At 37.5% G+C, this 23,141-nt stretch overlaps 1 protein-coding gene across 1 annotated transcript in view; it reads right to left on the reverse strand.

The window, feature by feature from the left end:
* Positions 1-23,141, reverse strand: part of LOC140745629 (uncharacterized) — a 125,734-nt gene that overhangs the window by 60,824 nt on the left and 41,769 nt on the right. Inside the window, 2 exon segments of the mRNA XM_073077565.1 lie at positions 13,889-14,078; positions 18,662-18,897. Of these exon segments, the coding sequence (XP_072933666.1) occupies positions 13,889-14,078; positions 18,662-18,847 (376 nt within the window). The 5' untranslated portion in view covers positions 18,848-18,897.

A 23,141-nucleotide genomic window follows, 5' to 3' on the forward strand; every position in this document is an offset into this window, starting at 1 on the left:
TAGACCTTGTTACAGAGATTAAAGTTAACAAACCAACCATTTAAGCCCTTAACGGCGTTTTCTCATAAAGCTAATAAAAGACATTTAAAGATTAATTTATTCATCAATAATATTACTCTCGTCGGATGACACACATCTGGCCTGCCAGACTTTCAACTTGTCACGAGCCACTATATTCTGATATATTCTTTTCCCGTTCTTGGTGGATGTAACTTGATACCGGTCATTAGGTAACACAGCTGTCACTTTGTAAGGTCCGGCATATCGTGGTACTAATTTACCACTAGTTAAACCAGGTTTTAAAATCCTTCGTTCCACCATAACCATGCAACCCACTTTGATTGGCTTGGGTAACCGTCGACTTTTGTCGTATCTTTTTTTCATTTGGGATGCATTAATATTTATTTTCTTGGCCGCGTCTGCCCTCATCTCTTTTAGGTCTGTTCTATAAACTGAACCTTGAAGGTCAGCTGCCAACCGTGGTCTCAAACCACACAATAATTCTAACGGTGATTTACCAGTCCCTTGACTAATAGTAGAATTTATGCCTAACTGTACTTTGGGGAGGTGTACATCCCACCCTTTTTGTTCATTACCCATATAAGCTGTGAGAGAGCTAAGGATTGTGCGATTAAGACGTTCGACCTGTCCATTTGCTCGGGGAGAGGCCACTGCATTCAACACATGTTTAATACCCTGATTTTTACAATATTCCCTAAACTCATTTCCCGTGAAAGCAGTGCCTCTATCACTCACTATTCGTGCTGGGTAACCAAACACCTGGCTTAGCTTGTTTAGAGAGGTTATAGCACCCTTAGCATTTGCACTCGTAACTGCCTCAAGCCATACAAATTTTGTAAATCCGTCTATAACGGCAAAGATGTAAACCTTACCATTGCTTTTACAAAAGGGACCCAGATGATCCACATGGAGAGTCTCAAATGGGATAGACACCCTTGGAATAGGATGCATTAATCCTGGCTGCTTACCGGTAGGCTTTTTGGTAAATTGACAACCTATACAACTTGCCACATATTTGCCAATAGTTTTCCTCATTTTCGGGAACCAATACTTAGCTTGTATAGACTCAATACATTTTTCAAGTCCCAAATGTCCATTGTTGTCATGATAAATTTTCATAATATGCCATCTTGCACTCTTAGGTAACACTGGTCTTGGACCATTATCGGTAATTCGACATAACAATCCATTTGAAATCTTGAAATTTTTAGACAATCCATCTTTTTTATTCTTGTTAGCGTTAAGTTCTAATGTCAAATTCTCCATTAACCCTTGAATATCTTCATCTCCATCTTGCAAAGCATTAATAAAATCTTTCTCTTGAATGTGGTGTACCAATATAGGGTTTCTGCTCAGAGCATCTACATGCAACATTGAAGCCCCCGGTCTGTGTTCTACATCAAAATCGAATTCCTGGAGATCAAGCCACCATCGTGCAATGCGAGGCGACAAATCTCGTTTTGACCAAGCTAACCTCAATGCAGAACAGTCAGTCACAACAGTGAATTTGAGTCCTGAAATGTACACTTTATACTTCTGTATACTGAAGACAACGGCAAGTGCTTCCAGTTCAAAACTGTGATACTTAGCTTCAGTTGCAGATGTTTGCCTGCTTGCATAAGCAACAACTTTCCATTCATTATTTTGTTGGCGTTGAAAAAGTACACCACCAAGTCCTACTTTTGAAGCATCCGTGTGGATCTGCGTATCACGTTCTGGACTATAAATAGTAAGGACGGGATCAGCAGTCAACATGTCCTTTAAGTGTTCCATAGCTTCTCTTTGATCAGGTCCCCAATTCCAATCAATTCCTTTTTTTGTTAACATTGTGAGAGGTTTAGCTATGGTCGCAAATCCTTTTATAAATTTGCGAAAATAACTTGCTAATCCCAAGAATTGCCTAAGTTCGTGGACATTATGAGGTGTCTTGAAACTAGCTACTGCATTTATCTTGTGCGGAGCTGGACGAATTTTCCCCGCAGAGATTAAATGACCAAGATATTCAACAGTCTCAGTCAGAAAACTACACTTATTTCGTTTTAACTTGACACCTGCTGCATTAATTAACTTAAAAACATTTCTCAGATTAACTAAGCACTCATCTACATTTTCCCCCCAAATAATAACATCATCAATGTACACTTCAGCACATTTATGAATAACAGGAGCTAATATTTCATTCATGGCCCTTTGGAAGACTGCCGGAGCATTGCATAATCCAAAACTCATCATTCGATATTGGTACTGACCATCGGGTGTAACAAATCCAGTAAATGGTCTGGATGGAGCTGCTATCTTAATTTGATGGTACCCATTTGCCAAGTCTAAACAACAGAACACTGATTTGTTTACTAATCTATCCAGTAAATCTTGTATAACTGGCAAAGGATATCTTTCCTTTTCAGTTATTTTGTTCAGTGCTCTGTAGTCTACACACATGCGATAACCTCCCTCTTTCTTCTTAACTAAAAGCACAGGGCTTGCATATGGTGATGTAGATGTTTCAATGATTCCAGCTTGTAACAGGTCAGTAACAATCTGCTTAACAATCTCTCTTTCATGAAATGATATCCTGTATGATTTATAATTTATAATCTTATCTTCAATCAGTCTAATAGTCATTTCGATTTGACAATTTCCAAGTTCCATGCCATCACCAGAAAAACAGTCCTGATATTCATTAAGGACAGACTGTAGAGTCAAATGCTGATTTTCAGATAAATGACCCCCTATTTTGGGTGCAGTATTTTCTTTACATGTATTAAGTAAGTCAGCACGAGCAACACACTCTTCACTCTTAAGAGACATTGCTTCATTAGTCATATTGACAAGTTTTATAATTGCCATGCCATCCTCACTTCCAACTTCTTCACCTATAATATTCTTTTCACACCTAGGTTGTCTGTGCTCACTCTGTCTGACCTTTAAAATTCCACTTGCCATAGGTTCCGTTCTTACAGTAATTTTATTAATACCCGGATTCAATGTTACAGAAGTGTTAGGATATAAGCGTACCTTTTCTAAATTTTGACATAATTCTGCAACTTCCAGCGCCATTTCTTTATCAAAAACATTTAATTGTGTAGATGTTTTGACTACTACAATGTTTGAAGCTTCGGTATATGGTTGCCCTACCAAAATGTCAAAATCTTGTACTGTATCTGGTACAACATAAAATTCAGTTTGTTTCATAACACCGTCAACTGTTAAACATGCTGTAGTAATTCCCTTTGGCCAGGTCAAAGCATCACCATATCCTTTTATTACAATTGTGTCATTGGTTGTAGTCTTCAAACCCAACTTGTCACAAACACTTTGTTTGATTATATTGCATGAGCTTCCGAAATCTATAAATGCACTTGCCGGCATCTGATTAATAAATACAGACTTAAAGTATTTACTATCAGAGAAATCAGAACTTACCGAATGAACTTTCCTTATAGTTTTATCTTGTAAGCCTGTTGCTCGTTTTCTACACTCTTCTATATTGTGGCCTTTAATTTTACAGAAAGAACAATATTTCTCCTGATTTTTCTTTCGATAACAAGTTGCTTCAACATGGCCAGGTTTATTACAAAATGAACATTTCGTTTGATCTTCCTTATGTTTCCTAGAACGATGACATGCAAAAGCTTTATGACCATCCTTGCCACATTTAAAACACTTGAGGACCTTACTCGAGCTGAGCTTGCTTGTGTCTGTCTTTGTTTCTGTACTATTTGCATTCATAAAACTTGCCAAATATTTCAGTAGTGAAGTTGTATCTTGACAACCAGCTGACAGAGCTCCAACTTCTAAAAGCTTGTCGCCTAAAGTTCCAATGATAGCCTGAGTAATTATATCATCCCCTAGTTGACATGACATACCAATACTTAGTTTGTTATAATAAAATTCAATAGGGTTTTCAGACGGTAATCTTATTTTATTAACCAAATCTCTAATTTGAGTCAATTTGTTTCTTGTGAATGGAAAAGCTTTAATCAGTTTTGCTTTCCACTCACTCCAGCTCATCTCATATGATGTTTGCTGCTCATACCATCCTTTGGCATAACCACGCAACTTTGAAGTACAGCTACAAATTAAGGTGCGTTCATCCCATGCATGCATTTTAGATATACCTTCTAAATTTCTAATCCAGTGTTCTATGGAGACAGCAGATTTTTGGGGGTCAAACTCAGGTATAAAATCATTTCGACCCACATAGCGCACAGCTTGCATAGAGTTTCCAGCAACATGAGGTGAGTGTTCTCTATTATCGTTATGTTTCCTTCGCAGTTCACAGACAAGGCCTTCTAAAGCCTCAATGCGGTCTTTACTCCTTTTCAATTCCTTTCTGTATTTTTTCTTCTTTTCCACATTACGTTCACTTTCTGAACTTGAACTACTGCTGCTAACTGATTTATATCTTCTCTTATGGCGACCCATTTTAATTGATAATTAAGTATTCTTAATAATTATTTTTGTCTTTTTTTTTTATAGCAAAATATATATTTTAGTTAAATTAATTAATAATGTTGTCCAATGCAATAAATGAAGTTTAAATTTCAAATGAAGCTGAAGGTTAGGCGCAACTTATTTTATGTTAATGTTCTTGTACATATTATATAATATATATATTTTCTTTTTAATCATAAAAAGCACTTTCATCAATCAATAACTCAGTTTCTTTTCTTTTCCACAAAATGTACTTTCACTAATCAATAACTCATACTAATTATACAGTCAATAGTAAATAACATGGACTAATCTCACCGAATTCTCAATTTGATACATAAGACGTCCGCTCTAGCATGCAAGCCAAGACAGTCATAATCTGCAGTCAGCAAGCAACACCCTCAGCATGCCTTTTTTTTTTTCAGCGCGCGTCCGCATCGACAGACATGTTCAAACTTGTCAAAGTTTTTTCCCATGATATGATAACATGAACACACATCAAAACTCGATACAAAGTTATTCACACGAACTAAATTAGTTTGATATAGCAATTGTAGCACACTTATTGCATCCATTAATTGTTAGTAAAGTTTTAATAAAAGTATAATTAGTTTTATAGCGTCATTCCCGCAACCAGTAGGTATTTTAACATCACCTTTACACTAATACCTTGCCAACTTCACCACTATGCACGTGAGTACTTTATTTCACTTCTGATTTCTAATAGATAACTTTGCAAAAACTATTTAAATATTTAATACGCACAACGAACTTGCGAAACTTCCATCTTGTTTTTCCATCGAAAAGCGCGCCGAATACCACTTGTCTACATGACAGCTAGTGTTGGCCATTCACTGTAGTGATGTGTCTAACAATTATAACTTACACTTTTAGATATTTTTGAAGGCAGTGGCTTCCAATCTTCTTTAACTGAAGATATCATAACCTCAGTTTACGAACTCATATTAAGTTTTTCTTATCCAATACTTCCGATCTTTTAAGATGTTGACCATAAAACATAGGTAAGCAAACTAATTATAACTTTCATCGTTATAACAACTTTTATCCTCACTTACTAAACAGGGCTTATCTTTATATTTTTGTTTTTCCTGCAAGTTGAGATGGCAACTGGAGTCATTTCACATTACAGGATTTAATATTACAGAATCGCAAACTACACATTACATATTACAGTAAAATAATAAACATATTACAGTTAAATCTACTTAATTAATTAACTAAAAATATTTATAATTATAATTACACTTACAGAAAATTAATATATAAATATTAAATAACTTGTAACAAAATTTACATATATACAAAAAAGAAAAACAAAAATATATCAGCTGTGTTCTTAGAGCTTTTTCCTGTCACGCGCTTACATTAGCATGCGAGTCTCATCCACACGCATTATTTAATTCGCTAAAGTCTCGTTGCGACATGATGCATGCATGCATGACAGGAAAAGTATACGTAAAGTGATATGAATGCGGATCATATAAGCAAATAGGTTATTTTGTTACAACAAAACTTTGGGAAGCGGTGTAAATAATGTTTTCTTTACTATTAAATGTTGTATGAGAAATAAAGATTCGTTAAACCCAAACGTGGGTAGTTAAAAATCTTTCACTTAATTGGGAAAGTTAAAAGAACATTCAAATACATTTCCCTTAATCTGTCGTCGTAATTACGTTACCACAAAAGCGGGATTAAACCTCAATACTCCATAGACACCAAAATGTAAAAAGGAACACAATAGGACCTACTTGGAATTGAATTCGGACATTACAGTAGCGGGAACAGCTGTGGTCAAATACGGACTGTCTTTAGAACTCTACATTTCATTAGTCTTTGTCACTCGTATTTTAAGGTTCGGTAGATCTTCTTTATAGGGTCGTTTTTTGATGTATTGAAAGGAACAATGAAGCATGTACTCGACAATACGAAGTGGTTACTATAATTGACATTTTAGTGCATTTTATTATGGAGCCTCAATAGAATAGAAATTGACGCAGATAATAAAAAAAATGTTAGGTTGTGATATCCCGTAAATTAGAGCTTAAAAAATGTTTATAAATATTTTAATATAAACACTAAATCCCAACCCAAGGAAATAGTTGAAAAATGCATTAACGTTGAATTTAAAGAAATCAATACCGAGGAAGCACATGCACTATACATTGACGATATCGAAATCGAAACCAAGGAAGCAAGTGACGTATGCATTAACACTAATCCCAAAAAAACCAAAACGTGTCATACAGCTGATTAAAAACGTGCTAAATACGGATGTTCTGACCGTCTAAATTAAGAACAGTGGGTAAATGCCGTTGAGCAAACATATCCAAGGAAAATCAATATTACATTGCGATTAATCGAACAAATACTTATGTCCAAATAATCAAATATTCGGCCGGTGACTCTGTTTGTACAAACTTGCGATTTTTATGCGACTTTTACATATTTTAAGTATTGGTTATCTAAATTTAATACCATAATGACACAAATATGCAATTATTACTGAAGACTTCTTTTTGCTACCAAATGACCAGTTTTTAAGTTTTGAGAATTAAAATTGTTGCGTACATAAAGATCTGCGTCTCCGAGCTAAAATGTCTCTAAAATGTTTGAATGCCTGTTTATTTATTACGTAAAATACGTAGTTTCAGATATTTATACGTAAACTTTCTCTAAAAATGATTTTTATTTGTCAAGAATTCAAAATATAAATAATAAAAGCATCCTCTTGTGGCTTCAGTCAATTTCAAGGCGGTGAAGTATCTTTCTATTTTACTTATAAATGTAATGAATGTAACGAGTATCAAAATCATGTCGACAAATTAATAATCGCAAGTATATTGTACTCAATACCGAATGTCGTTATGCTAAAAATACCTCAGCCTCCACTTGGCCGGCAGGATGTATAATCTGACACGCTACAATAATGGACAGTTATTGGACAATGATTTTGATTATTCTTATCACAACTGATAAACGGCTAAGATCTTTTGAATAAAACAACTGTAGACTTAGTAACTATATTTAAGGTGACGAACGGTGTAACGGAGCCGTCACCATACCGGTCTGACGCACAGAGGGTCCCGGGCTCAATCCCCAGCCAGGCAGAAACCATAATTTCATAATTGAGATTATTTAAATATACCGCATTACATAATAATAAACAAACGCTTTCTACACTCACAGCTCCACACTAAGAATTTCTAATCTAAATTATGAATTTAGATTTCTGTTCATGGGTCTGGTTGTTTGTGTATTTGTCTCTGTGTGTGTGCATAGCACCCACGATACAGGAATTCTTAGCATGGAGCTGTGAGTGTAGAAAGCGTTTGTTTATTATTATGTAATTTTTTTTTTTTTTTTTTTTTGTTTGTATAAAGTACCAAGTGACTAATAGGTACTTTATATTAATTACGATCTAGCCTAATTTATGACTAATGAGTAATTCTACTCTAACTTAAACTGCTAAATAATCATATAATGAAGGTGGCGTCCTCTGACACTGCACTTCTTTGTTTTAACACATAAGGGAGTAGACACATTGTTCTTGTGTTCTATAATGTTCACTTATCACTATTTCACTAACACTACACTGTGTCATGTCACAAGCTCAAAGGGTTTAGTCCGTTTGAGTCTTCTCACTAGGTCCGTTGTATCGAGGAGCTGGATAGCCTCGATATTAACGTGATGATGAAGTCTTTTTTGATGACCTTCGGCATACGTATTAATTACTTTTTTGACAAGGTCTACTTTAAGGTCCCGATGTAGATCTTCATTTCTTACATACCAAGGTGCATTTGCAATACTCCTAAGTACTTTATTTTGAAATCTTTGAATAATTTCTGCATTACTTTTTTTGGTACAGCCCCAGAGTTGAATACCATATGTCCATACTGGCATTAGGACTTGTTTGTATAATAATAACTTATTGTATGTAGACAGCGAGGAATGTTTCCCAAGCAGCCAATGCATAGCTCTATATTTCAGCTCTAGCTCATCCCGTTTTTTCTTGACGTGAGCTTTCCAGCGCAGCTTCGCATCAAGAGTCATGCCAAGATATTTGGCTGTATTTGCGTATGGTATAGGTGTAGTATTTATATATATAGGTTGATAGTTATTATGCCTATTTGTAAAGTCGACGTGCACTGATTTGCTTTCATTGAGCTTCATTCGCCACTTTTTCGTCCAGTTAACTACTCTGTTGATACCTAATTGGCATTTCTCCGCTGCTTCAGCGTGATCATTCCCAACAGCTAAGATTGCAGTATCATCCGCAAAAGTTGCAAAGATGTTGTTTTCTGTTTCTGGAATGTCACAGGTGTATAAGAGGTACAGGACCGGCCCCAATACACTGCCTTGTGGTACTCCAGCTTTTATTTGCTTGAGATCGGAGTATGCTTCTCCTTGTCTCACTCGGAAAGCTCTATTTGAAATATAGGATATTAAAATTTCTGAGAATTGTTTTGGTAGCATTTCTCTTAACTTTAATATCAAACCTTCATGCCAGACTTTATCGAAGGCTTGCGCTACATCTAAGAATACTGCGGAGCAGACTTTCTTCTCTTCTAATGATTTCTCTATTGTATTGGTAATTCTATGAATCTGATCAATTGTGGAGTGTTTTTCTCTAAAACCAAACTGATGGTCTGGTATTATTTTTTTATGTTTTAATATGGGCTTGAGTCGCTTTAACAATAGCTTTTCAAAGACCTTCGACATTATAGGTAATAGGGAGATAGGTCTGTATGATGCAACGTCATGTGGCGGTTTCCCCGGTTTTGGTATCATGATTACTTCAGCAACTTTCCATAAGTCTGGAACATATTGGATTCTAAATGAAGCATTAATTATGGTAGTTAATTTTACTACAGCTTTCCTCGGAAGGTTCTTCATAACTTCCCCTGTGATCAAGTCAAATCCAGGAGCTTTTTTTGGATTAATGCTGCGCTGTATCTCTGTTAGTACTTCTTTTGGCGTCACAAGTTTAATGTCTTGCTCTGTCTGCTCTATACAAAGTCTATTGTGATCACTATAGTCTCCATCATTGTGTTGGAAGATTTTTTCTAGGTGAAAGGCAAACTGTGAAGCTTTTTGCGTATCATCAATTACCCATTTTCCATCCTTATCTTTAATCGGGGGAATCTGCTTGATTGGACGTTTTAATCCTTTGGTTGCTTTCCACAATGAGTAGTCTGTGCTGCGATCATTTGTTAGGCCTTTTAAATAGGTTTTCAGGGTATCGTTATTGAATTGTTTAATTTTTCTCCTAAGTGTTTTTGTTAGGTTGTTCAGATGTTTCTTATCTTCAGGAGACCTAGTTTGGTGCCATCTGTTCCTTTGTCTCCGCTTTTCGCTTATAAGATAGATAATTTCTCTTGGATATGTAGGACGAGTAATTCTCAACCTAGTTTGTGGTGTATTTTCCCAGGCTGTATTTTGGATAATTTTGACGAATCCATCGACTTCTTTATCTATTTGTTCCGGAGTTTTAAGGGGAACATCCAAATTTATATTACGAGAAAGATCTATCTTGAAACTTTCCCAATCAGTTTGCTTAGTTACTAGGCCTATCTGACTATTTTTATGCACAAAGCTTTGATTTAGTGTCAGAATAATTGGTGAATGATCCGAGTTCATATCGTACGAGCCCTCAATGCTCATAATACCTCCTGATATATTTTTGTATATAAAAAAATCTATTAGATCAGGAACTTTATTAGGATCAGTGGGCCAATATGTGGGTTGTCCTGTTGATATAACTTCACAATGAGCCTCTTTTAAGGCATTGAATAGTTCTTTGCCTTTGGGAGTTGTTAATCTCGAGCCCCAGTAGGTATTTTTGGCATTAAAATCACCACCTAAGATGAATTTTTCGGTTAAATTATTTAAAAATCTTACATACTTCGGTTAAATTATTATGTAATGCGGATTATTTTAGATTTGATTTGGTATTTCTAATCGTATGATTAAAATACATTTCGTGTCACTACTTAAACTGATTTAAGTGAGTAAATTAGTCTAAATCGAGGCTGACCCATTGCTGACCTCATGGAACAATTTGCAAATCAATATTTGCAGTCAGTATAGCGATGTCGAATCAGTGCTAACTAAAATTTACTTACCCGGTGTGAATCATCTTTTAAATATCGTTTATTTTATATCTTAACTAGCAGACTAGGTACTAGTACGTGTACATAAAAGTATTACTATTATAAATCAGCAAAAGTAAAGTTACTGAAATCTTATATATAAAATTTCTCGTGTCACAATGTTAGTTACCGTACTCCTCTGAAACGGCTTTAAAAATTTTATAAGCAAATTCAGTAGGTCTTAGAATCGGCTACTATCTATTTTTGATACCCCTAAGTGATAAGGGTTGTTCACCCTTAACATTTTTTTTATTTATATGGCAACACAACGTTTGCCGGGTCAGCTAGTAATAAATAAAAAATTCTGGATATACATTAGAGTATGGAAGACGCTCTGTTTCATTCACTTACAGCCCCACACTAGCATCTCCTGTACTGTGGGTACCATGAACACACACTAAGACGAATACACACCCATACACAAAACTGATATCTAGATTCATCATTTCGATATCTGTCTGACTGGGGATCAAACCCGGGACCCTTAACTATTTCTCATAAAACTTACATGGTCACGTAAAATTAGAAAACTTAAAATTTTACTAAATAAAGTTATGTGTTTGTGAGTCTGTCTGTGCACTATGCCCAATGTAAGTACCTTTTTTTTTTGATGGGGATACCTTCAAAAGGTACCCGACGACGTGGGAGCGACGCGGGTTATGTGGGCTTTTTACCGCACTAAAACCCCCCCGGTGCCCATCCTGAGCGCTTGGTGGAGAACTCCGGGATCTCCAATGGAACACAACCGAAGTCCTCCGAGCGCGATGCCCCGGTCGGGCTCTGCCCTGGGGGGAGCACTTTACGCTCCTCCCGCACACCTGGTGTTTACGACGGCACGCGACCACACATGCCGCCGTTCTTCCCGGGATTGCTCTCCGGACGGTTCGAGCTCCCACTCTTGCCGCCGGCAACCTCGGAAGCTCCCTTTTAGTCGCCTCTTACGACAGGCAGGGGATACCGTAGCCCTATTCTAGCCCCGGAACTACAGGGACGCCCGATGTATGTACCTACTTGTAAGTAGTCGTTACTTTTATTATTAAGTTCTCCATCGCACATTCTTTATTTATTATGTATTGTTTAGAAGTTTATTTTTAATCAAAGGATTTAGTATTTGTTATGTATTTTGGCAAATATTTATATATTTTAGCTCCCTCAAATTGTATGTATCTTTTATCATAACCTGGCTGCGGGTAATATCAGCAGATTATTTGTATTACTCTCAACTTATCAACTTCGCGGAATTTGGGAAACATTGTTTCTCCTGAGAACAAATATCATACACACACATGATCAACAAATCGTACCGGATCAAATGGAATAGCAAAAACCTGTACATTAGAGTTTTGTGATAACAAACGGCATTATTAATTCAGATAGTTAAACCGGAGATAAACAATAATAAGCTATATAGTCGAGAGGTTAAGAAAATCGGCCTCTTGATCGAGGGGTCAGTTTCAAATCTCAAGCACACACCTCTGATTTTTCAAAGTTATGTACGTATTAGAAAATAATTATCACTTGCTTAAACGGTGAAGGAAAACATCCTGAGTACAAACAGGTATCGTATAACTGAGAAATCTTAAAAAAAAATCAAAGGTATGTGAAATCTACCAATGTGGACTATGGCCTAATCCTTCTATTCTGAGAGGAGACCCGTGCCCAGCAGTGGGACGGAAATGAGTTGCTGTTGAACTATATAGTTAGCCGATTACGAAGCAAAAATAATGATTATGATTTTAAACCTCCTCCTTTTTTTAAGTTATAAATAAGAATGTGGAATATAAAAAATAGAGGGGGTCCCCGCCCCAAACAAGACACCATTTTTCTTCGTTTCTCAGTGTATCTATTGAATAATGCATTGACACTTAAAATTTTCACAATGCATGTACTTCATTTGCTACGATAACGAATGCCAAAAAAAAGTAAAATTAAATGATACAGCTTTTTTTTGTACAAGTACAATAAGACCAAAATACTAAAAAACTAAAGTTATACAACTGTTAAATGCCGCCTGATCCAAAATCCTAAGTCGTAAGGGCGGCGCGTTCACTCGTTCGATCACAAGTTGTTAATTTGTTACGTTTGACCTCGTCTGTTTATCTCTTGTTTTGGCCCAAAATCCCCTTTCTTTGATGTTCTATCTTAATTATTCCATAGCTCTGATTTTGGTTATCGGATTTGGCAAATTATTTTCGCTTCCTATTAGATATTAAGTCAATTAGTTTTAGAAACAGTTAATGAAAATTCATGAGTAGTTTAGTATTACGGTCGAGTGATATTTTTTCCTTGATTTTTTATTATTACTTGATAACGACTTTTGGTTTAAAGAACCCATTAGTCATTAAGATGATGAAATAGTTATCATACTTAAAATAGAGGATTCCAGACTTAACACTGCATCAGCCAGAAGTATAAATGATAAATGTAAAGTTTGGTTGTAAATCTGTGCAAATAGTGTAAATATGTATGATACGCTGTGGGTTTTGGCTTCGATCTACGACCAAACAGACTATTTTACATTTATATGTAGCGAGTAGACGGATACGTGGCGCGGACAGTAGATTACTCAGAAGAATTAGAAAGTTGCGTGTTCAAATCATGTCACCACTTTGGCAAAAAGAGATCTGCCGCCGGGCTAGATACAAAATGTTGACAAAACTTCGAATAGCGTCATTTATGCACATGTGTCGCTCTTGACGAGTTGCTAGGAGTCGCCACATACACTACAAGTAGTATCATATGAAGCAACAACAGTTAATAATCTTTTGTAGGTGGTAAAACCCTTTGTGGTTCGACTCCGGTGGCACCAACGCCACACCTATTTCTACCTAATAACAGCAGTGTTAATACGGTTCCACGTCCACGGGAACACGTCCCGGACAGCGTCGTGCTACTACTCTATGTGCAGCAGTAAGTTTACCGGTTTGATACGCAATGATTTCCGGATTAGATCCCCGGCCAGACAGATATGCGAATGATAAATTCTATGTATCTGGTTCGGGTCTGGGTGTTATATTTATCATGATCGGTCCCAGGATTGCCACCTGTCTCTCAAAACAAATAATATGAAACAATAAGTTTTAACAGGAACGGGTTTTTCCGCAAGATGCAAGGGGCTTAGACCACGGAGGTGGCTATACACGAATTAGTATACTTAGCACATCCTTGAGAAGTTTTTTCCGAACTCTCAGATTTCTTCAGGATGTTTTCTTTCACCGTAAAAGTGTTAATTAACTTCTAATACTTAATTTTACTGCACTTACCGAGCGCAAAATCGCAAGCCGGTCCAAAGAACACATGCGCGCAGTCGTTGTACGCGTCGATGGCGGATATGACCGCGTACGCCGCGTCGCAGTCCGTCACGTCGTACGTCAGCCACTCGAACGTGATCCACGACGGGAACACGTCCCGGACGGCGTCACGCTGCAATGCTAGTTCTAGTACTGCTTCCACCTAGAAGTAAAGGAAACATTATTTTCGAATTCTATTTTTTTTTGGGAAATTGAATTAGCGAATGCTATTTATGTGTAAGTTGTCACTGATTATCGTTGTCAGAATGTCTTTACTGTCCCACTACTGGGTCCTGGTCTTAGATTTAGAGCGTTTAAGGTCATAGTGATTCCCATTCCGGAAGAAGACCCGTGCCCAGCAGTATTCATGCGTTGATGATGATATATAGTGATATATGTAGTCCACAAGTGCTAGTCATGTCGACGAAGAAAAAGGTCATAAAAAATAACCAGTCTCTGAAATTGTTCAAGGGAAAGTCATTGTTGAATAATCATTAGGGTTCCGTACCCGAAGGGTAAAAATGGAACCCTATTACTAAGACTCCGCTGTCTGTACATCTGTCTGCCTGTAACAGGGCTCTATCTCTATAGATAGACATTTGATATTTTTACAGAGTATTTATAATGTTAGCCCCTATTTATGAGTATTTTCTTATATTTAGAATATTTTTATAATATCTGACTTTAACTTAAAGTTATTTTGAACGTAATATTTTGTAACTTATACCGTTAATCCTGAAATGATGACACAGTATCGGTGTTGGCGCACCGCCAGAGACAGTAGGGTTCTTAAGATATTTTTCCACATTACCATAAAAAGAACATTAGGACACGTCAGTACGAATGTCTTCACAAGGTGCGTTTATAGAGATGCTGATTGTTACTGATGATATCCCATAAAAATGATAGAGATAACTTTATTACGTAATGCATTGTACACACACATAACAACGACAAATTATCTTAATTATTTACAAAATAGTGGGATATAGAAGAGAAGAGAAGCTCATAGAAGAGCCTGTGAGTGTAGAAAGCGTTTATTATAGAACGTGTGTTTAGTTTGTAATTAATTAGCTAAGTTAAGCACCGTCAGGCGTAGTCGCAAGTTAGATGGGTGACCACTAGTAGTTAAATTTTACGCGTTTCCGAGCTTCAGGAGCACGTTAAGTCATCGTTCCCCATTGTTATTATTGCATAGATTGGGTTAATCCGTTAAACTTAATAGATGGTTTCATGAGCTGTTTGAAAACAGGTGATATGATGTAGCTATTAATATATATCAAGCGTCTTCCAATTACTGGTCAAAGTTCTTCCAATTCTAGGTCCATGCTTAGGAATGGGATATAAAAGTGGTAACAGCTAAGTAGTGAGTGCCAACAAAAGTCAGACGCCCATTTCCATTTTACAGTTGTAAACGAAATCGATCCCAATTTTACTGCATCGTAACCCTACATGAACAAACCCTGCTATAAAGTACAGATGTCGCCACAGTCTTCCTTAATAATATAGAAGTCACAAACGATGCAGTTCAACTGATGGTAAGTGACTACTGCCACCCATCTATATCTGTAATCAATCCCCGATAGGATTTGAGTCCTACCTGAAGGCAGAAATCGGAAGCACTAATGCGTTGTTACCTCTGAAAACAAAGTTGAAATGCCAAATTATGTCTCCCTTATAACAACTTTCAAACCAGAACACAGCAGCGCTTAAAACTGCTGTCATGTGTCAGAAATAAATGAGGCAGTGACGTTACCGGAGGCGAATCACAAAGGCAGAACCTACCTTTAAACATACCCGTTTTAAAAAAATATATCTAATAGTTATCGCTATTATTTTAGTTTTATAGAAAAAAATACTTAGTTCCATACAATTTTCATCGGAAATGATAACTTTGTTTCCATATAAACGTCACCCCATCTTGTGTTGTGTTCCATCCTCTGACGTATTATAAAATTGAATTAGAATGTGGACTGCATACTATTTCAATACCTAATAGTAAGCTACTGCTAACTTGTACAACTTCGTATAGAACATGGCTTATCATCATCATCATCAACCCATTAATGTCTCACTTGTCCATTAATGTCCCACCACACGAGAAGTATTAGGTCATAGTCCACCGCGCTGGCCAAGTGACTTGGTAGACTTCACATACCTTTGAAATTTTTTTTCTTTTTTTTTAAGATTTCGCAGGTATGCAGGTTTCGTGATGATTTTCCTTTAACCGTGTAAGCTAGTGATAACTAATTTTTAATACGCAACATAACTTTGAAAAATCTGAGGTGCCTCAAAACAAGGGTTATTACTGAAGCCGATCAAAGATGCGCTGCCACTCCTGAGGACTAAACAGTCGCCTAATAGAGAACTGGCTTTCACAAGTTATTACAATTCACACTTCCACAACATTAGTTATTGTAACTGACAATTTGTAAGTGCCGCCGTTGACCTATAAAAAATAAATATATTTCATTTCATTTCAAGGTCCAACTGAAACCCAAGAACTGCAAGCTAGAAGGCGGTAGACTCTCTGTGGTTCGACTCCGGCGGCATCACCGCCACACCTATTTCTGCCTAATAGCAGTGTTAAACGCTGCTGTGTCCTGGTTTGAAGGATGATAAGTGAGACATATTTATCCGAAGTATTCCAGCTTAGTCCTCAGGAATGGCGGCGCATTTGTGGGCGACCTCAGATAGGAATCTAATCTTATCTTGAGTTGATTACAGATGTTTATGGGCGTCAGTAGCCACTTACCATCAGGTGGAGTGCATGCTCATCTGCTACTTTTATATTATTAAAAAGATCTAAAAATACGTGAGACGGTTGTACCTCCCCTGTTAAACTACACTCCCTTTAAAATCATCCAATTAGTAATGAATCTTAATAGCTTCGAAGTCCTATCTGTACCCTTAGTATTATCAGTTCTGATACAGTCCACTAGGAGCGCTGATTGGAAATGTATGGGTAATACGTAAACAAATACAAAAACAGTTTCTGTAAAAACGTAAAACCTTATACTAAAGGTACTGAAGGGACAACACTAGACATACCCATTCACTGACGCATTACAATAGCTCTGAGAACTATGTTGAAACGCCTCGTGTAAGTGTCTCTGCCTTATCAAACCCTTCAAACACAATGACATAGAAACACTTATGACTGCTGTTAAGTAGGTTACAATATAATTGGAAATAGATGTGACAGTGTACAGTCGAATAACAAAGTTTGAAATGGGACTGTTCAGTATTTAGTACTGGTCGAAATATTGATTATAAAAAGTAAATTCAAATTTTGAAATGTTGACGTTTCTGTCACAACACAACACACAGACAGTCGGCATTCGGAATTCGTCACGGGACGTATATTATATAATATATTTATTACGGTCCTGAGAACCTATTTGGGAGTCCTCAAGGAAATTTCCTTTTATCGAAGGGCTTAAGCCTTACTGGATTTACGCCGCAATATATCCGTACTTTGTCCTATTATTGGGGACGAAAACATTATTTTGTTTACGTTTTCAAAGGGTTTGGATTAGACTATACGGTTTTATGATTTGAGAATGTACCGGTAGGTCATTTCATTTCATTTATTGCCTAGGACTCAAAGCATTCTAAATCTAATATGGCGGTTACTCCAGGTGGCAAACGAATTATTTTTATGCGCCCTCTTGATTCAGAGGGTTTTATACATAGCGAAATAATTGGTCAAGTGAAAGCCGAAATCGGTCCCGGCGGGTTCCTTAACCATTATTTTTTTAATTTCAGGTAATTATTATTATAACGGCCATTGTTTTACACACAATACGAAAATTTTAACAGTATACCTATATTGGTTGAAGTGTCTATCTATTACGGTTCCGGAGTTAGAGCCCTGTGACAGACGGACAAATAGCGAAGTCTTGGTAATAGGGTTCCGTTTTTACCCTTTGGGTACGGAACCCAAAAATTCTAAGTCTATGGTTTTATGACAAAAGTCTGAAAAATGAAATTACGTTGCTAACAAGTTTATGTTAAAAACTTATTTTAATAAAAAAATGTATAAATGAATAAATGAAAGGTTAGTTACGACATTTTTAGACCCTAACTAGGCTAATCTAAATAAATGTAGACTTCTAATGTTCGCGTGGGCGTTTGGGGTTCGTTCCATGGCCTTGCTGAAACTTAAAAGAATATAATTTCGTGACCTTAGCCTGAGAGCAAATACGTGTTTCCATTAAAAATGGCACTAAGAATAAAAAAATCTTACTACTTTTCAAAGCAGAGCACCATAGCTTAACATTACTGTTATTACGTATATGACGTATGATGTTTTTGCACCCGCAGTCAAGCCACAAAGGTTTCTAGCGCTTCTTATTATTTCTTACAATGGTCAAAGAAATAGTGATGTGAGAACGAGTGAAAATAATTGGTCAAGTGACTGACGGGCAGACGGACAGACAGCGGTGGCTCAACCTTTGAGTACAGAACTCTAAATAGCAGTTTCTTGTATGTGCGACCCCCAGTTATTTTGAAGATTATTTTTCTTATTTTTGGTATTTTTTATAGCGGCCACTGTTATACATAATCTGTTAAAATTTCAAGAGTCTAGCTATTATGGTTCAGAAGATAGAGCCTTGTGACAGGACAGACAAAGAGAGGGACAGACGGACAGACGACCAGACAGCGTATGCTTAGTAATAGGGTTTGGTTTTTACCCGTTAAGTACAGGACCCTAAAAATATTATTACAAACATATATACTTACAACAGGCAAAGAAGCGTAATACGTCGTGTTCTTCGGCAGCAGCAACGCCGCCCTAACCCGACACCCGGTCTCGTCGCACACATTCTCGCAGACCCGCTGCCTCGGCTCCTCCCCCCGGCAGTTCTGCCCACGCACCACATGCACAACCAGCACTAACACTAACACACACTTCATGTTAACACACATCACTACGCACTACATTTTTGTTTTTGATTCCACTGATCGCTGTTGTGGGTCTGGAACAAAGAAAGGGAAGATATGTTAGAAAAAAAATAACGTCTCCATCTAATAACAGTCGTATCTTAAGGACTTATATCTAAAACGAAAGCTTTGCCGTCAACATGCCTGCACAAGAAAAGATTGAGTTTATCTACAGACATTAAACGTGTCAGACACGGCACGTGACAAACAAGACCAAAAATTTTCTATTCAATATTTTGAAAGGCGCGCCATATATAGCAACTGAATAAAAAGGTTCATTAAAAAAAATCGATGTCATCACACTTACTGTTTCAGTACTAGGGGCAAGTCAACCTTCTTAATTTTATGGCATAAGTCCGCCGTGCTAGCCAAGTGCGAATTGATGGATTTCACAGACCCTTGACATTGTTTTTTTACGAACTGATAAGTACGGGTTTCCTCGCAATGTTTTCTTTAACCGTTTAAGCAAGTGATAATTAATTTCTAATACACTCATAACTTAAAAAAAAACAAATGTGCTTGACTGGGTTTTGAACCTAGGACCCCTTGAATGAGAGGCAGAGTTTCTTAACCACTATCACTGGTTATAAGAATTTTGCAGAAGTACACATTTAAATTTTCTTTGCAAAACATAAAAAAAAACCTCTAAGGACAAAGTTATTTAATTTACTTTAATTTATACTATGTACTTATTGTACTTGTATTTTAATTCAGAGACTTCGCAACTCAGGGACATTTAATATAACGACGATTGCTACAGTACAATTCCCTTGGAGGATTTATTTCTCAGGGTACAATGAAAGATGCCAAATTAATAAAAAGCTCGAAGCAAATACTTAGTTTGGAGTTACGGGTACATATTTATACTGAATCTTACAATATTAATATGAGTCTAATTAAAACAAATTGAAAAATAATCTTTTGGTGAACAAATAACTAATAAAATTTTTATTTTTCTCTTCATATGATTTAAACGCAGTACGGTTTGCCGTATTTTTGAGGCGCCAGTTTTACGTGTTTCTCTCATATCGTCATAAATATATTCATGTGTTAGTGCGATTTAGCAGCAGTGTAGCGTTGTGTTTCTGTTTCCAGGAGTTATACTACGCTAGAAATGCATCTATTATCGACTTCGGGGGTTACTACCATCTCTTAAAACAATATTATTTTAATCATACATTGAAATTTCGTACCAGGACCTGTTTAAAGAAGGTCGGGGTACGAAAAAAAATAATGTTGATGCAATATTGAAACAAAACTTTCCTGAACTATGATGGTTTTTAAAAAATGGTGGTAGGCCCCAGGTAAAACTCTATTTTATCGTAGCATTCGAGCACTCTGTCCGCTTTATGGTAAGATACCACTGCCGCTTAAAGACTTAAAGACAGTAGTGAATAGAATTAGAATATTGCCTTAGGTCGGCCACAGTCTGCGCGTTTACCGCTAAAAAACCCCATTCGTCATAGCGCCACGGTTCCAAGGAATTCCACTCACCATTAATAAAAGTATAGGGATCCTAGGAGTTGACATATCGTGTGATGTGCAGTACCGGGGTCATTTGGACGTTAAGGCGAAGTTGGCGTCAAGAAAGCTGCCCAGTCTTGAACAGAGCGAAGCGGTACTTCACTGCGGAGCAACTGCTTCTGCTTTATAAGGCGCAAGTAAGACCCCACATGGAGTACTGCTCACATCTCTGGGCAGGGGCGCCCCAATACCAACTTAACCCACTTGACTCCGTGCAGAAACGCGCAATACGAATCGTCAAGGATCCGAGGATCTCCGATCGGCTAGAACCTTTAAGTTTACGGAGCGACATAGGTTCCCTCTGCGTGTTCTACCGGCTGTATAATGGTGAGTGTTCCGAGGAACTATTTGACCTGGTGCCTACGTCACCATTCCTCCATCGCCCCACTCGCCGAAGGATGAAGTTCCATCCACACCAACTGGACTCGTGGCGGTCCTCCACGGTTCGGTTTGCACGGACGTTCTTGCCACGGAAGTGTAAGACATGGGGCTCTTCAAAAAAGGTGCAAAAAGAGCTATCCTTCAAAGCCGGCGATGCATTGGCGACTCCTCTGGTGTTGCAAATGTCCATAGGCGACGTTAACTACTTTCCATCAGGTAGCACGTCTGCTCTATCGTCAGGTTCAAATATAAAAAAAAAAAAAAAAATTGTCCCTGTAGTCTCGGGAATAGAATAGGGCTACGGTATCCCCTGCCTGTCGTAAGAGGCGACTAAAAGGGGGCTTCCGGGGTTGCGGGCGGCAAGATTGGGAGCTCGAACCATCCAGCAAGCAACCCCGGGAAGGACGACGGTATGTGTAGTCGCATACCGTCGTAAACACCAGATGGTGTGGGAGGAGCCAAAAGTGCTCCCCTAGGGCAGAGCCCGATCGGGGCATCGCGCTTGGAGGACTCCGGTTGTGTTCCCTCGGAGATCCCGGGGTTCTCCAACAAGCGTTGAGGACGGCCACCGGGGGGTTTTAGTGCGGTAAAAATCCCACATAACCCGGCGTCGCTCCCACGTCGTCGAGTACCTTTTGAAGGTTTCCCCCTCGTAAACAACAAAAAAAAAAAAGGTCGGCCACATTACCACCATTGAGGATTGCATTAAAACGCTTACGCTAATTATCTATCACTTGCTTAAACAGTGAAGGAAAAAATCTTGAGGAAATCAGGTATGCAGCAGTCTACCAATTCGCACTTGGAGAGAGCGGTGGACGATGGCCTAATCCTTTTCATTCTAAGAGGAGATCCGTGATCAGCAGCGGGACAGTAATAGGTTGATTATGATGATCACGCATCACCACAACCTTCCATCTAGAACACAGCAGCGCTAATACAACTGCAATAAATCATAAATAGACTAGTACGAAATAAACGAATAATTTCGCAAATTTAATCCCTTCGTCGGCTCTCACATCTCAAAAAGAGGAAGTCTTAACCATCACCCTACAACATAAAGAAGATTATAAACCATCGAATGAACCTATTAACCTATTATTTTAGTAGCAATATCAGTGAGCTATTGACAGATTTATACTTGGTCTAACCGAAGGTCGACCATTTTATTTTTAACGCGAACTAATATTTATTTTCCTTGTCGAACCGAAACGCGGACATGAATCATATGTTACGATTTATCTTTATGTCATTAGTATTACGAGCAATGGTATACTAGTTAGAATACTGGATAGCATGTTGTTAGTATTGGGTGCTTCTGAGGGTGGGGTTTTTTGTTTTTTTTTTTATAATATAGGAGTGGCAGACGAGCATGCAGACCACCTGGTGGTAAGTGGCTACTGCCGACCATGGTCATCCGTAATCAACCCCAGATAGGATTAGATATTCCTACCAGAGGTCAACAGAGCGGCCACTCCTAAGGACTAAGCTGGAACGATTCGGTTAAGTGTGTCTCCCTTACCACGCCCTTCAAACCAGAACACAGCAGCGCTTAACACTGCTGTTATGAGGCAGAAATAGATGCAGCGGTGGTGCCGCTGAGTCGAACCACAGAGGGTTCTACCACCTTATGTGACGTGGTCACTGGCTCATATGTTACCAACTCCATGTAGAAAAGAGGTCCTACCTAAAGCTGATAAGAGATGTGTCGACACTCCTAACTACTAAGGTCGCCTTATGTGTAAGTCAGTCATTCTTCTATCGAATTACAAAAACGTTAGAAATAGGCATAATTCCGCTACTTCCATGGTCGAATGAAATTTTTTCTAACCCTTTTTACTCATGGTCAGTTCCATGTGTGATAATTCTGTGATCGACCACATATATAATTTATTTTACATGACCTCGATCATAGTTGGAACTTTAAGGACAAAATTAAAAAAACCTCACATTACGACCACCATACCACATAATTCAAGCCAGAATACAATTTTACGCCGCTACTAGATTTTAAGTCAGAAAAACATCAAGAGTTGTAATTTGAAATAATTTATTTTTCCATTTACTTACTGTTATTATCACTAAACAATTTTCAAACACAATATTAAATCAAATATATTACCACTCCAAAATATTTTGCCCAAAAATATTTTATTTATGTAGAAATAAATTAAAATTTATGGGTATCATAGCAAATAGTTCGTACGCTTATATATAGACGATTATCTAATAATGCAAATATACTAATAATATTCACTAACCGAGGTTCGTAAGGCTGTTGTTTCACCGCATACGATGACGGAATAAAATGGGAAATTACGAAGAACTTTACATTTACTTTGATACTTAAAAACGTCGGTTGAAGATGATAGAAGCC

Source organism: Epargyreus clarus, unplaced genomic scaffold (assembly GCF_041222505.1).
Source record: "Epargyreus clarus isolate Ecla_fem2 unplaced genomic scaffold, WU_Ecla_fem_2.2 ptg000010l, whole genome shotgun sequence".
Classification (NCBI taxonomy): domain Eukaryota; kingdom Metazoa; phylum Arthropoda; class Insecta; order Lepidoptera; family Hesperiidae; genus Epargyreus; species Epargyreus clarus.